Source organism: Thermobia domestica, chromosome 11 (genome assembly GCF_964235325.1).
Source record: "Thermobia domestica chromosome 11, izTheDome1.hap1.1, whole genome shotgun sequence".
NCBI classification, from domain to species: Eukaryota; Metazoa; Arthropoda; class Insecta; order Zygentoma; family Lepismatidae; genus Thermobia; species Thermobia domestica.
In genome coordinates, this window is record NC_137464.1 from 3,827,998 (window position 1) to 3,845,582 (window position 17,585).

Sequence of the window (17,585 nt, forward strand, 5' to 3'; positions counted from 1 at the left end):
TGTGCTAACCACTCTACATTTTCTTTCATAAACTTATAATGCTTTTTGTAATCTCCATTTCTAACATTTTTATGCAGTTTATAAGTTTTTCTACGTAGTAAAACAATCATATTCTCTGCCATATTTCGCACGGAGTCACCTATTTAGCTTGCTCCACAAATTTGGAGAAGTTACTAGCATCACAGAGGAGTCTTTGATTTTTATTGATATCAAACGCGAAATAGTTACTCGGCTCGAGAATAGAGGTGTGGTTTCTCCAGAAGGGCGGGGCTTCTCCGAGGTCAGCCGAGACGAGTAGTGCTCAGTTCTCTTTTTATTGATACCAATGCGAGTAACTACTACAAATTAGGGAATAATGAGTAACTTCTCCGTTTTATTGATATCACCCACTGTGTGGTATACAATATACGAAATTCAAGATAGCTGCCATGATGTACACTAAATCATTTAACGCTGTTTCTACACCAATGCTAAATTGTAACATTTTCGTTTACTCTGTTCATGCGTCTCTTTGTTACTGCCCTGTCACAATACTTTTTTTTCTATTAGATACATATGTCAAACATAGCATTCCCTGTCCCAAATAGATGATGTGTAAAAAATGAGTTCACATTCTCATTTGGGAGAATATTCAAGCCTAGGTTGAAGTGTAAAATCATAACCTTTTACATTTAAAACAATATTGTGTGATATGCAATATGGCGGAATTCACGTACTGCGCAGATTTAAATGGTACGCTGTGTCAAGTATATATTCCCTATAAAGATATGAGTACTCAGAAGAAAACATCCACTCCAAATCAGTGCGTCTACGCATGTCGTTATTATTGTTCTGTCCCAATGACCTGTATACAGATCCACATGTCTTCTCACAGCAACATTATACTAATCTTTTCCACAGAATATTTTTCATTCTATACTTTGATCCAGGGGTAGAAATGAAATTTTAGAACTAAGGGGAAAGTCAATAATAGATATAGTTCGATTAGGCTATGTATCAAGAATACAAACTCAGACAGTCGGAAGTGCAAACAAACTTTAATGGAGAACGACTTAAGCAATAGCGATTGTTGCAGAATAATCAACAGCCAAACAAAACTAATTTCACCATTCAAATTTCCTATTTGTTACTAGTAACTACAGATACTTTTCCTTCTTTTGCACAAACACTTCAACTTACTAAGGGGATACTTTCCCCTTGTGCATGCCTGATTTCCACTGTTGCTTTCATCTCAGGCTTTTTACACGTGGACCGTATTTACCGGGCAATTTTGACACTGGGCCCTTTTGACTCGTGTCTTTTTGTCGCGGAGCCCTTTCGCCCGGAGATTTTCCACGCTGGGCCGTTTTGACTCAGGCCCTTTTGAGGCGGGGCTCTTTTGACCCTGGCTCTTTTGACGCAGGGCCCTTTTAATTCGAGCCCTTTTGACCCGGGCATTTTTGACGCGGGGCCGTTTCTACTCAGGGCCTTTTGTCGCGAAGCCCTTTTACCCGAGCCCTTTTGAAATGTGCTCTTGTAACTCGGGGCCGTTTCTACTCGGGCTCGTTTGACGCAGGGCGCATTTGACTCTTGTCTTTTTTCTCGCAGGACCCTTTCCACCCGGGACCCTTTGGCGCAGGGCCGGTTTGACTCGGACACTTTTGTTGCGGAGACTTTTGACCCGGACCTTTTGGCTAAGACCTTCTTGTAGCGGGGCCCGTTTTGACATGGGTCCATTTGACATAAGGCCCTTTTGAGTCTGGGTCCTTTTGGCTCGGGATCTTTCAACGCAGGGCCCTTTTAACTAGAGTCCTTTTGACCCGGGCCCTTTTGATGGGGCCGTTTAAACGGGGTGCCCTTTTTTCGCGGAGACTCTTTCACCCGGGCCAGTTAGACTCGAGCCATTTGGTCGTCGAGATCTTTTGACCCCGGGCCGTTTAGACTCAGGCACTTTTGTCGTGGAGTCCTTTTATCCGGGCCCTTTTGACCAGGGCTCTTTTCACGCAGAGCCGTTTTTACTCGGGCCCGTTTGATGCAGGGCCGTTTTGACTCGGGTCTTTTTGTCGCGGGACCTTCTGTCCCGAGCCTTTTTGCCTCGGGCTTTTTTGTAGCGTACGCCTTTTGGTACGGTCCATTTGACGTAGGGCATTTTTGACTCTACCCATCTTAACACGGGGCCCTTTTGAATCTGGTCATTTTGTCGCGGAGAACATTTTACCAAGGCCTTTTTCACGCTGGGCTGTTTTGAAACGGGACCTTTTTAGGCGGGATAAATTTCACCCGGGCTCTTTTGACGCAGTGCCCTTTAAACTCGAGACCTTTTGTGCCGGATTATTTTGACCAGGGGTTGTTTTGACTCGTGCCTTTTGTCGCGGAGACATTTTGACCCATGCCTTTTTGACGCGGAGCCGTTCTCACTCGGGCCCTTTTGATCGGACCCTCTTGACCGGGCCTCTTTTGACCCGGCTCCTTTTGACGCGGGGCAGTTTGGACTCGGGCCCTTTTGGCACAGGGCCTTTTGTCGCTGGTGGACATTTACCCCGGTTCTTTTGACCGGATACCTTTTGACCTGGGCTCTTTTCACGCGGGGCCGTTTTTACTCGGGAAAGTTTGACGCAGGACCCTTTTGACTCGGGTCTTTTTTGTCGCAGAACCCTTTTGAGCCGGATCCATTTGACGCGGGGCCGTTTTGACTCGTTCTCTTTTGTAGCGGGTCTCGTTTTGACACGGGACCATTTGACGCAGGGCCCTTTTGACGTGGGCCCGTTTTGTCTTGAGCCCTTTCCTCGCCCTTTTGTCTGGCCCTTTTGACATAGAACCATATATATAACGCAGCATCTGAAATTCCTGGGGCAGGCGGCGGGTATGAGTAAATTGATTATTAATCGATCCCTGGCGCAGTAAAATTAGTTACGCTACTGGTCATATCTCTTTCTTTCTCTTGTCTCTACATCGTGTCTGGAGATGAATGTTCAGACTAATAGGCTACAGCGGCAATTTTAAAAAGTAAAAAGATATATGCTACCAATTATAAATTTATGAATTTAAACAATATATATAGGGCAATAAATCGAAAAACTCTATGTGGGCCTTTTGCCCCCCTCCCGTTGGAAAAAATTCTGCTGGTGTTAGTGATTATCATGTTGCTTAGTTACTGTATTATATTGTGCTGTACACACAATAATTACTTCTGTGTTTTATTTAATAATAAGAACCTTATTTATGTTTATTACGGCCCTTGATTGACAACAGCGAAACATATTCACGCTCAGTGTAATTAGATTCCATTCTCAAATAAGGTCAGTGAAGCGAATTAAATAATTCACGCACAAATTTAGGACTTAGAAAATTGTCCTGCGAACATGTCGTAGGAAATTTCTGAAGAGTAAAAAGCGCTAGTAGCAATTGTTAGCAGTTATTAATTTAACATATAAGACAATAAATTGAAAAACTGAGAATACGAATCTTTTCAGAGATGGCAGTGTACTGACGGTTCAAATCTGTGCCTTTACTCCCTATACCTACGTTATTTCCCTAGTCAAAAGAAAAACTCTTCAAAATTAATCACAATTTCTTATGCAACCATCCCTTCCTTGGTGTACTGCGCAGTCACATACCCGTCACGGCGATGTAAAGGCACTTTTGGCGACGAGGATACATCGGGTCAGAAGTGAAATGTAATGGAATTACTATATTGGAAAATATTACACAATGGAATTGACTGTATTGACTTGTTAGAAAACATCAATTTTAGGGTGCTTATTCCGAACACACAAGATCGAAGATTTTTTTGTTTGTTTTTTGCAATAAAGCCACAACAAATATTTTAAGGAAATCTCTTACATGGTGGATGTCTGCTTTCTACCCAGGGTTCAATATTTTGGATTGACAATAAATTATATTTTGGTATGTTATAATCAATATCTTGTGTTTATCCTATATTCTAATGACGTGCATGCATATTTATAATTATATAGTGTAACTTCGTTGTTTATATATTACGAATTAGTATCATGACTATTATTACTGTAACGTAGAATAACGTAAGAAGGCTATATTCTGTTCTATTTTTCTTCATTAAATAAAATTAAAAAATAAATAAAAATAATTCGTACTTTTTGTGTTACGTTAGTTCCACAATAGTTGAAGACTCTGGTTCAATACACATAGTGCAGTTCATCGTGAATCACATATAAGGAACTTCGGGCAGGATGCTAAAACTTGAGCTTGCTGGAAACTTGTCATAAAAAGATCACTTTGAACAAAATTGTGTATCCCTTTCTGAATAATAAACGGAGTGGTATACATTGCATGTACGCACTATATACTCCATCTGTAAAGTGTCCAAATAGAGGCGTTACAAATCATTTTATTTCATAAATTTTGATATTTATTTTGATATTTTGGCCGATTCATTTTATACTCTGTTCTTCATAGTTTTAATCGTTTATTTCCTGAACAGGTTTCATATTCTTTTAATATATGGAGATAAACTGACAACTATTGCATAGAATCTTCCACAAAGGTGACTTCGGGATGCAAAAATCTTCGCTTGTTCTGACTTAAGATTTGTGTGATCTTTGCATGTTACTCAAACAGCCTTACTGATTCAATGCTTGCAGCTGGACGGCTGGATGAGTGTCGTTTACAACAAGAACCTCTTTCTTTGAAATTGAAAGACCACTTACGAATTGTGTAGGGTTGGTAATCTTTTCGAAACTTCCTTCTGAAATTACGCTTTTTCGCCAATAGCAGACTGATAGAGGTGAGAATCGAGGAATACAAGCCAGTTTTACAAATCATTCAAAAGATACGAGTTTGTCTTGTTAATTGATGGCACTTTTGTGTATCAGAGTGTGTTTAAGGGTGAGTTATAAACGTCCGTAGTTAGAAAGATAATTTTCAATAACTTAATATGTAGATTTCAATATGTAGATAAATCATAACATACACACAATTTGAACTACATGTTTACATAATTTAGTTCTTGCAAGACGTCTTTAATAATTGAGCTTCATCATTAGCAGCTAAAAATTCCTAAGACGAGTACTTGAAAATTTTATATATGCAACAGTCGTAATACTGCTGAAAAGCTTTCAATTCAAAGTCTGATTAATATCTCCTGTAAACTTTCACTCCCTGTAGAAATGTTGGTTAATTATTTGTACTTGTATTCATCATTTCCTTTGAGTACTTACTGTGAATATAACATCATCAGTTTCACCTCAGAAAGGAAGAGACTATGAAAGGAAGCACATATTACCTTCGACGATTTCTGCAGCAAATGTACGGACGTCCCTGCTTGTCCCTCACCATAATTGAATACATGTTTATACGTCTGATTTCCTGAAACGAAACAATAAACAAGAATTAAAATTGAAATAAATGCATTAGGTAATCAAGGGTGTAGAGAAAGGGGGCCGAAAACCCTGTTAACGATTAACAAGACAAAATAGACACTCAGTATTATAAAACAACAAATGTCTCAGCTGTTTTATGCTGCAAATTTGCTGAATTATGCCCCTTTAATTTTTAATTTCTTATGAACCAGAATAAATTATACAAATAACACAACATTCACTTGATAGTCAAGTGAAAATCGCGTTCATAGCAAATATTTTTAAAATGATACGAATTTTGGTTTGGTCGACTCTGCGTCGTTTGTTCTGGATTGTGTTTTGATATTTTCCTTTTCATTGCTGGCAAAGTAAGAGAGTTATTTAACTCGAACTGGTAACACTGCTACGATTGGATTGTCGTCTGGGCAGGACACAAGACGAACGTAGTGTGTTCCGTGGATGTGTACGAGTCAGTTCAACGCTGCTACGGTATCATATTACGGTGTATGTGGCGAGTAGGCACTGTTAAAATTAGTGTTGTTTCAAAATACCGCCCTAACGCAATGTTCACGCGTACAGAACAGCGTGTGTTTATGAAATTCCAGCACGAGAGCGAAATGCTAAGACGAGTTACAGAGGATTAGTAGAGGCCTGTGGTGAAGCTGCTCTAAAGTATCTCACGTGGCATGATGAGTTGCAACATTTCAGGCGGAATGACAATCAATAAACAAAATGCACGCTGGAGGGCATATGCAAACGGCTACGGACGAAATTCATCTTGCAAGACTACGGACACTGCTTGACGGTTACCGTATCGACGATGGAATTGTAATGAATTGGCGCAGGAGTTGAAAATTTCTTACGGGTCAGTGTTCCGCATGCTAACACAAGATCTTGGCATGCGGAAAATTGCAGCCAGATTGATGGATACCCAATGCTCTGACCGAGGTTCAAAAGTGACATAATTGGGAATGTGCGCGCCTACACCTTCAACGTTCCAATGGGGAAGGTGATGACTTCTTACACCGCATTATTGCAAGTGACGAAACGTGAGGAAGATCCTACGAGCCTCAATTGAAACGTCAGTCGAGTGAATGGCCCCATCCAGAATCTCCACGACCGAAAAAGCTTAGGCAAGAGCCAGCAAACGTAAAGGTGATGATGATGTCATACGATCACGAAGGCATTATCCTGTCACATGAAGTTTCACCGGGCGTTACCGTCATAGCTGCATACTATGCTTCATACCTCAGTCACCATTTGCAACCAGCATTGCGTCGCAAACGTCCACACCTCCTTGAGTCTGGACCAATTCTCCAACACGACAATGCCAGTTGCCATACAGCCAATCCAGTACAGACTGTTACGACGATGGGGTTAATAGGTACTGGAGCACCCGCAATACTCCTCGGATATGTGCCCCTGCGATGGAAGAACCTCTCATTGCAAACGCTTCAGAGACATTCCCAGGAATGTTCGTGCCTTAGGGGGCACTGGCAACACCCTCTCACAAAGTGGGGCTTTGACAGGTATTCAACGGTTACCAGACATCTGGCGAAGGGTTCAACAGGCTGGCGGAGACTACATCGAAAGACTGTAAGCTTCTTGAGATGATTCACTACATTCCATTTCACAACTATGTTGCCACCTTGAGTTAAATGACCCATGTAAATGATAAGCAGGAATTAGGTGGGATGCATGTTCAACACCAAATGGAAATCATATCCACTTAACATTACAAAGGCACTTTCATTTCTTGAGTGGGCAGAATAGCATGCGACAGTGAAATGTAGAGCTGAGTCAGTGGTAGTTTACTTGCCAGAAGCCCATCTACAGCGAATTGATCTAAAATGAAGTAGCCAGACAAAATGTTGAGTTGAATTGATTTTAGTTTATCGTCCCTTTCAGCAGCGAGGCTATATGAGACGTGTCCTAAAAGCTGCAGTTCTAGTAGCATTATTCGAGAATAAACTGTACGGGTACAGTAACCCCGCCATGCCCGTTCCCAAACTCGTGCTGATAATGGGGGAGAGGCCCTCTGTAGCCATCGCTGAGCCCGCACAGCATTCCAGGTCTCGAGGGTAGAGGAAGATAGGACCAACAGGAAATGCGATACCTCGTAGTTCAGTATGGCCTATTATCTAGACTGTTACTGGTAGTGAAACTACCATATGACAGTAGTCGGCACAATAGGTTAACAACCTACCGGCGGGAGTAAAGCTTTGGTTATCCTCCGAAATTGGCGACTAACTCGTGCCAAAGGATCTGGGAGAGTACATGCGACCTCGTCACGGCCTCATCGAGGTAAGTAGTGAAAACTATTGCCCCTACAGGCGGAAGAGAAGCTTCGGCCATCCTCCGAAATGGGCAACTAAGTCGTGCCCTTCCGGTAGTCGGTCCAGGAGATAAAATTATGTGGTAAATCAAAACAGTGAGGAAGAGGGGTAGTGTTTCGCAAACTGGAGGTGGTACGGAGAGCCTCTACGCCCTACCAAGAGGATAATGTAGGTACTCTGTTGGATCCAGACTCCACTACCCACCAGTGGAGCCGCCGCTCCCAAATAGACGTTCTCTTTACAGGGAGATAGTCTACATCAGCCATTAGGTCTGGGAAAGTACCGTGTACCGCTACCTTAATTATAGGAAGTTCCGTATTGCTTGAATGACTTTACTAAAGAAGGGTGTGGTGGACTTCCTAATGCTAGTGTACATGTACCATTGGGTTCGAAATGTAGCTTAGCTATGACTTGTACGTGATACCTAAACACGTAAAAGATAGGTAGACCCGTATTGCTCGGGCAAGTCTAACAGAGAACATGCTCCCTCTAATACCAAATGAATGTTTGTGGGGCAGACGGTCTACATCACTCACTGGCTCTGGTAATGTACGGTGTACCTCTATCGTAATTAGAGGAAGAATCGTGTTGCTTGGACGATTCTACTGGGAGGGGAATGTCAGATTCCTGCCTGCAGGGAGACTGAACAGCAACTGTAGAAAAGTACCAATCCCAAGTATCTGGATAAAGGTTTCTGTTCGCAGTGAAGGGGAGGAAGGTCTGTGGAATAAGGGCTGGCATCAAACTCAAATGGTGACGTAACACGTACCATTGGATCCGGGATGAGGTACGGGTGTATGGGATACCTGTACGTACGTTGAACATATAGAGGGAATGGCCGGGATTGAACAAGCCTCCTCGCGTATGACTGCGAATCCCGGATTAGGTTGTACTCTGCCGGACTATAATCATACGGTGGGATTAGATAGCTCATGAAAGCTTGAAGCTTGCCTATTCCAGGAATCTGGGTAACGGCGAGCATGGGCAGGAGGTGAGCTTGCAGCGAAAAGTTCCGTACCATGTTTGCAGAGCATGGGAGGAGGGACTCGCTAATAGTCTGCCTCCACTAGTATGTAACTGGTAAGCACTCAAGACTTAGGTCTGGCCACAGAGTGGGCACATCTCCCACTATCTTAAAGAATATGGGGTTACATCGCTAATGCGAGTCAAGATTCAGGAAGAAATTTTGATGATGCATTACGTGCACGAGGACTTAGAGTCCAGAAAGACGAATGACAGGCTGGATGTCTAAATTGATGGAACCGGTCCATTAGATAGACTGAACGTTTGCAGCATTCCTTGTCAGCTTGCATTAAGCGTGGTAAGTAGACTACTAGCCAGGGCCGTGCGGTGGGGGGGGGTGCGAGCGGGGCGACGGCCCTGGGGGCGAAGTAAGATAGGCGAAAAAATCGGGAGAAAAAGGGGCAAAAGAAAGGAAAAATTACTTGGAATATAAGTATGGGGGCGCCGTCGTATACTCTCGCTCCGGGCGCTGATTTTCCACGGCACGGCACTGCTACTAGCTCCTAGTAATTGTATGGGTAGAAAGAGATAAGGGGAGAAGAAGGCTATGTAAGAGGTCAGAAAACTAAAAGAGAAATAGAAGATCATGGAAAGTAGGTTCTCCGGATCTTCGGATTACAAATGCATCCTGCGAATACACGTGGCAACAAAGTAAATCTAGAATCTTATAAAACTACCTATAGTTAATTAGATCTGCTTACGCCATTTATGCCAAATAATAATATATATTGTGTTATAGAAGGACTATATTTTCATTGTAACAGCATTAATTTGTTTCCACTGTTGCGTCTCTTATACCGCGAGTCAACAATATTTCAGGATTTGTCAGACGTATGGAGGAAATTTAAAATTAATTTTTATGGACATACAACTCGTAATGAGTTTCTTGTTTTGAAATATACAATATGAAAGTTTGATAGCAGTAATATTAGTAATACATGTAAATTATGGTGTGAATGTTTGTAGAAAGCAGATGCACCAAACCTCTTTAAATAATACAGCATACTCTTGCTGAGCAGTTACTAAAGCTCATTCCAAATACGTGCTTAGTGTGATGAAGGCTTTGTGGTTAGATGATAACATGTTAGCAGAGCTTGTGATGGCAAAAATTTGTGTTCGGATCATTTAAATGGTCTGTCAAGATTTCCGGGAAACAGGGCTTTTCTTCACGCAGCGACGAACTACAGAAAGTATGAATACTGAGGTGGACGTCTGTAGTAACCGTTATTAACTTACTGTCATTCAGTTTTGTTAGTAGTAATGGTAGCGTTAGTAGTTAGTAATAGTGATTGTAAATGATACAAGTATCGATGACAATACCATAAACACGGAAAATCTTCAATATCAAATTTGAGTACCCAATCACACACGTTGGCGCACTCCGATCTTGCTTTTACTTTAATAAGGGAATTCTACATGGAAACTTGTATCTAAAAATAAGTCGTTATCTTTTGCATTGCTGATGATACGGAAGTTATCATAGTATAGAAATATCCAAGTAGAAACCCTTTCTACAAGATTTTTCGATTGGCCGCGTTTTTTTCGGAACCCTGCACTGTATATTTGAATGCCCATAATTTTAAATATCGTCATAGTGCCTTAGTCCTATTAGAAATATTATTTAAATATTCTATAATTACATATATGTGTATACCGGGTGAATTGAAACTCTGGGGCAACAGGCCAACTCCGTTATGAGTAAAGATACTTACAAATGGAAAGAGAGGGAAGTTCTTCAAAACAAATGGTTTTACGTCTATAAGGGCAGATTGTTTTTCAATCTCAGTAGCCATTTTGAGTCTACAGTAATAAAGACCCCTGTGTTAAAAAAAAAAAAACTTTGCCAGTTCAGCATGCAGTTCCGTTAGGTTCTCATTATAACAATAATGCAGATATAAATATTGTAATATCCTATGTGATGTTATAAACAAACAATTCCACGCATCAGTGTTTACAAACACCACCACGTGGTTTGGCAAGAGGATCTCCCAAAAGATGGACCTATAATCACATGCAGACGACGGCTTCTGGCCCCTCCCACTGAGCAGAAGACGACATCGGAGCAGCAGCGCCACCGCCACCCAAAGGATCCTATAAATTGGATGGACGAAGGCAACTCGATACCACTTTTCTGGTGACCCTCCTTTAGTCTGCTACGGGACTCTTGGAGTAACCTAACCCCAGGCCTCTAGTCTGCTACGGAACTACGCCTATCCTATCTCCTGGCTTATCCTGCTACGGGGTTGTGTCTAGGAATCCTAACCTCAGCCACTTAGCCTGCTACGGGGCTCTGTTGGCCACTTAACCCGCCTCTGCTTGCTACGGAGCATTGGTTCCTTAAATCCACTCCTCTTAGCCTGCTACGGGGCTCTGTTGGAGATCCTGTCTGCGACCTTACGGTCAAAAACCACCTATAACTAAACCTTGATTCTAGAGAGATTAATTTATATAGTATTTTGTGAAAATACTTTTATAGAGGAGAGTTTTAAAAACTGGTAGTGGGAGTCGATTCCGGACGCTCTTTTTATTAAATGCTCTAGCCAAAAATCCTATATGAGACAAAGTTTTACTATATAGATAAATCAGTAAAGTAGTAAAAGTATGAAACTACTCTTGTCGGTGGGGAGAGGAATCTTGTCTCTTTCCAAGCAGAATCTGAAATAACGCTACTAGGTAGTTTACCAGGAATGCAGAAATGAAAAGGAAGAGGTCTGTATGTAGTTACGACAGCAAGTGTCAGATTTCGGGAAGAAATATCGGCGCTCTCATATATCGATTAGAAAAATAAGTCAATGTAGACGAAGGTTATGTGGGAAAATAAAATTAGTTACCCTGTAGATATTTCTTGCTTTTTCTGTAGACATTTGTAACATGCTTATTCTTCCTCGTATTTTCTGTGAATTAATAAAGTTAAGTACGAAATACCAATCTGCCCTACATTCATCTCTCGCTTTAACGGACTAAAATAGAATACCAGACACTAAGTCTCTAATGGCTAGGAAACATACAGTACTCTAGTTAAAATCAAGTACTCTTTCCTATTTGACAGTGTATACCAGGAACACTTTAAATATGCTATGTAAACATTAAAATCAACTTTTTAAAGATTAAAACCAGGACTCTCAGAGTGAATCGACTACTTCAGATTCTGTTTGTAATTTTCAAAGTCCATTAAAATCCAGGTCCGTAAAAAACCGAGGTAAGAATGCATTTTTACTTTACTGGAAGAAACAAAGCATTGCCTACGAAAATCAGAAGGGGCTGTACGTGGCATGTTCTTTGGTACATTCTGTTCCTGAAATGAGGAGCTTCCTCTACATTGCACAGAATAATCCCTGTCGTATTGTCTAGTGCTTTGAGAAGAAGTATACTGCACAGGAAATCTGAGGCAACTGAAACGGCAACTGCTTGATAGCCTGAACGTATACCATACATTGTCAGTTCAGATTATCGTTCAATTATTTTAGGAAGTTTACAGCTCAGTTTGGTTGCACAAGAAAGCGTATAAGCTCCTTAACACGTTGCGGCGCAACTAATGAAACAGTTTATCAACATTAAAAGGCGATTGAAGAAAAGGAAGAGATGACTGAAGAAGAAAGCAACACAGTGCATTTAAAAGTGGATTAAAAGCCATGCTAAAGAAGAAGGCCAATGGAGACGACGACTCACGAATGGATTTACTCAAGAATTAGGAGACAATACAATGAAACAACTGACTTAATTTCTTAAGAAGATCTACCAGGGTCAAAAATGGCCAAAGAATATTCTAGGTGTTACATTGGTTGCATTACCCAAGGAGATGTAGGCAAAGAAGCCCAATGATCACGGAACCATTAACCATTGCACGCATACTGAATAAGTAGCTGAAAAGTAAGGTAGAAAATATATAAGAAGAAAGTCAATTTGGATTCGGTGTAGGAAAATACAGAACACATGCTATTTAGTAATGGGCACAAGTCGAGTTAAAACGTGACTCGAGTTTCGAGTCTAGTCAAAAGTAATTTTCTCGAGTCAAGTTCAGAGTCGAGTCACTGTTTTCGTGGTCGAGTTTCGAGTCGACTAGAGTTTGATAAATGGGTCGCTCATTCAGCTCGTTTTCACTCGTTTTGAAATCATGGTCTAATAACACTGGGAAACGAAAACCATGTAAACGTAAGCAATGACGCAAAATACCTTTGGTATTTCCCACGAGAGGGGACACTACTCAAATCTCGTCTCGTCTCGATAAGGAGACCACAATAGATTTTTATAACGAGATAGCCTCAAATGTCGTGAGCACCAATATAAGTACATACTATATTTCTTACAATCAAGGCTGAGACCTGCACGATCGAATTTTTTATTCTAAGGAGAAGCCTAAAGGGTTGTAATGTCAACCGGCTCTTCTCGGTTCAACTGAGCGAACAGTTCGAGACGACTGGGTTGGGATGAGCCACCGACTTGGCTCAAGTGAGCCATCGGCTCGAGCCAGCTTGGTTGTGTGAGCTGTTGGGTCGGCTCACTTCTAGTTTCGGCTCGATAAGCAGTTTTAAACTTGTTTTGCCGTCGCTCAATAACTTTTAACAATTTTTGGCTTGAGACTGAACACTTCTTTCTCCCGAATTCAAACCTAGAACCTCGTGAACGATGTCCTTGCTTCCTGAGGACTTCTCGACGACCAAGATAAGTACTTAACTAGTTTTTAGTACTCACATAGAAACCGCCTATCTTTCATAATTGCACAGTCTTGTTATGATAATAATACTAATAATAATAATAATTGTAATAAGTAGTAGTAGTATAACTGACAATTATATGGTCTATGTAGGATACTTAAAGACAATACTTAAACTATGTAACGGAGCATTTTGACACATGGTCCTAACAGTATATTTTATGCTGTAATAAAAAATTAAATTTGTCAACTCCCGTGTTATCTGTTTATATGAAAGCCAAAGAAAGCTTGAATAGTTTGTTTATTTAATTGATTTTATCATTTTATCATTCTGTCAAAGATTATTTATGTCTAGATGTGTAATATGTTAGTAAGCTTTTAGATTCGGAACAATGAACTATGTAATAAAATTAGAATTGTCTATTTAAATATTGATTGAAATTATATAAAATAATTATACATTTTAATATTTTATCTATAGTCAATTTAATATACAAAACGTGTGATTTTGATGAAAAATAAAGCCTTTATAAAATGTTCTGTAAGAAGAAGAAAAGTAGTAGATACAGAATGTACTAAAAAAAAGAAGATTGATGTATTAATGAAAGTTGTTATTGATACTTTATAATTGAAAAAGGGTGAAAATAACACTTTGCCAAATACACAAGATTATTACAGACATAGCGTTAATTAATTTGGTGCATCTGTACTGTAAAATTTTAGGTAATAGTATACATGAGAACCCCCTGTCTTCCGTGCGCGAGGATACTTCATATTATATATTTATACGTTACCAAATTAAATCACTGCGTTGTCTTCATTATATGTGCTTAACATTCTATTTTTACTTTCTAGAATAAATTTTGTTGATTTCGATTCGAAAAATGTTAAATATTTTTAAATTTATATCATGATGCAGACCAAAATCCTTGTTGCATATAATGTAATGCGCTATAGCATATAAAGTACAAGGGCAAATAGGTACGGTCTTTTTTATTTTCGTATCAGTGGATAAGTAAATGAAAGTGGGTTTGTTACCCCCTTTCTAAGTTCGTAGATACTCAATGAATAATCCCTAAAAGTATGAGCGTCCAGCTTCTTCTGGAACTCAGACGGTCTTACGTATACTATATCCAAATTTTATATAATAATATTTATATTTTACTGAAGGTGATATAAATATGAACATGTATGAGTAAATAGTTAGGATCCCTAACAATATCTTATCACCTGAATACGTCGTACTTCTCTGTCGTAGGTGAAAATAGATACCGTAGCTGTTCTTGGCAGATGATAGCATATCTGGTCTATAGTGGTGAAGCGTACTGATGGTGGATGCGGCCGTATAGCATAGTCTAACGCTAGTCGCAAAGGCATGTTAATCAGGATACTATAATAGTCACGGTGAAACTAAATATTTGAGGCAACGCTGCAATATTTAGCCACATGGTGCCTATGGAGCCCTGTCTATTGCGTCTGTAGCGTATTGCTCTCTTTGAAGACTTCACGTCTGTGGCAAATAATTAATTGTAAAACCTGATTGAGACATGTATTATGAGGCGCTATAGTCATACACACTTCATTCCCGTCTATCATCCTAATGTTCTTTTCTGCGATATTGATCAACTGTTAACTGCCATTCCAGTTACATCTAATAGTCATCAGTATTTCAGAAGACCATCCGAATAGTACCAATCACTTCCACATTGCTGCGCACCACGACCGGGGGATTTGGCAGCGTACCTTTCGATATCCAGGCCAACATAAAATTTTAATCTATTTGGAACCGTCTTGTGTAGCCTTGATGATGTTCGTAGAAGTGACTCGGCGATGTGAAGGGGCGGCTGCAACTACACACAGGATTTAGCTCGATTTGGGTGGACTCGACTCGAAATTCGACCCGAATTCGAGTCGAGTTTCAAATCGAGTTAGAGGAAATTTTTCGACTCGAGTTCAAATATGTGTTTCGAGTCGAGTCGAGTTTCAATGATAACTTGATTGAACTCGCTGGCGCCCACTCCTAATGCTATTGGATTGATGAGAATTATACCAGATCGAGCTCTTAAAGTAAAGAGCGAGAATTAGGAGTGCTTCCTCGACTGGCAAAAACTTACAAATGATCTCGATTACACACACTCATAACCCACTTTTAATGGCAAGTAAGAGTGGCAAGAATGGAATGGAAAACGCGAACACTTTTTCCTTTGATTGCTTTCTCTGAAGAAATGTTCTTGTGTTTCCGCCCAGAAATGAAGAGATTGTGAAAGTCAGCAAATAGTACCTGCGATATCTGTAGCAAATGTACGGACATCCCTGCTTGTCCTTCGCCGTAATTCAATATATTGTTCTTTCCGAACGTCTGCACCTATTTTCCTGTGACGAAATAATAAACAACATTGAAAATTAAAATAAAGATATAAGATATTCAATGGAGTAGAGAAATAAGCCTGAACACCTCATCAATAGCAATATTAATAATTAACAGGACAAAGAGCCACACCCATTATATATTGTCTTAATTGTTTGTGCTGAATTTTTTTGACTTATGCCCTTGAACATTTTGATGTGATATCAACCAGATTCAAAAAATGTTTTTTAAATGTCTGCAAATTAGATATGATTCATGATGTACCGTTTATCTTGCATTGTGTTTTGAAATTTTTCTCTTCGTTAGCTGCAGCCCCATATCCACGGGGCTAGGGTGGCCCCCTAAATTTTCACTCCCCCCTAAAATTTTCACGGTAGCCTTGCAAATGAACTATAATATGGTGGGGTCCCGACTAGTGATGGGCAGTGGGAATATTCCCAGTGGGAAGGAATTTAAAAATGGGAATATTCCCGGGTTTTTTCCCTGGCCTATAAATTCCCGGGAAGGAATTTATTTCCATTTCTTTATTTTATCTTCCAAATTATAAGAACCATATGACTAGTTACTTTATTTTAATATACGGTATTATGATTTACTTCTAAGTTTTAAAGAATTTGGAGGTTAAAAAATTTTAAATTATTTGACGGTACTTTATATAACTAATAATATGATTTTTTAAGCTCCATTTCCACTTGCACTAAAAAGTAAGGTAATTGTTTAGAATTGGGGGGCCAAAACTAGCAAAAAGTAGGATGATTTACGGAAGAAAGGAGTTGATAGTGATGTTCAAGTAGTCAAGAAACTATCGAACACATTTTTTTTTTAGGGCAGTAGGGGATTTATACAAAACGGAAAGGTAAGTGGAAGTGATTTATGTGAGAAAAGAATGTGAATTGTTGGTAACGAAGATAGAAAACAACATGCTATGCGGGGCTCTAACCCGCCTTCATTCGCTAACGCTCGCTCTGCAACGCTGTCTGAATTTAATGTTGGTAACGTAATTTAACGTAAGAGACAGTAAGTACGCCAGAAATTTTTACTTGGGGGTGTGTTCAAAATAAAAGGGGGGGTGTGCTCTCAGAATAGTGATATCATTTTTCAACAGACTCAAACAAGAAAGCAGTACATTTTGTTACGTAACAACAACAACAACAACAACAACTACTACTACTACTACTACTACTACTACTACTACTACTACTACTACTACTACTACTACTACTACTAATAATAATAATAATAATAATAATAATATCAGCTCTTCGCAGTGGTAGGTTCAATAAAGTAAGTTCACACATTTGAGCATTTATTATTATTATTAAACTAAGTAATATAGTGAAACCTCTCAAAACGGACATCGGTGGAACCGATTACTTGTCTGTGAATAAGAGGTGTTTCTAAAAGGAAGGGTTCCCTCTCATAACATCACACCACACATATTTATGGCATGGAAGAATAAGAAAGTTTGTCCTCTTATGAAGATGTCCATTATTGAGAGATGTTCGTTAAGAGAGGTTTCACTGTGTTGGGAATTAACCTCTACTATTTTACCCAATAATTTCCCTACACGCGAATTGATTACATACGAATTATTGTAATTATTTTGCAAAATTCTGCTATTATTTCAATTTATTCACCCCCAGCAAGTTTTAGTGGGTGATTTTTTTAAATATTAATGGAGAAAAAATTCCCTCGTCCCATGCTGAAATCACATTCGTTTAGCAATTAATACTGTACATAGTTCCAATTTCAATATTTTAATATTCTAACCCTGTAATTAACGTTAATTGTTGTAATATTATTTGATTTCTTAATCTAAGTTTCTGCCCTTCCTGGCTACGTTATTCGCTCTGAATATCTTTCATAAAAAAATTATTCATTGATTT

The 17,585-nt window shown here is 39.6% G+C and overlaps 1 protein-coding gene across 1 annotated transcript in view; it reads right to left on the reverse strand.

The window, feature by feature from the left end:
* LOC145663828 (integrin alpha-4-like) overlaps nt 1-17,585 on the reverse strand; it is a 187,091-nt gene that overhangs the window by 150,429 nt on the left and 19,077 nt on the right. The window contains exon 3 of the mRNA XM_081729925.1: nt 5,243-5,325. Within this exon, the coding sequence (XP_081586051.1) occupies nt 5,243-5,325 (83 nt within the window). The remainder of the gene's footprint in view (nt 1-5,242; nt 5,326-17,585) is intronic.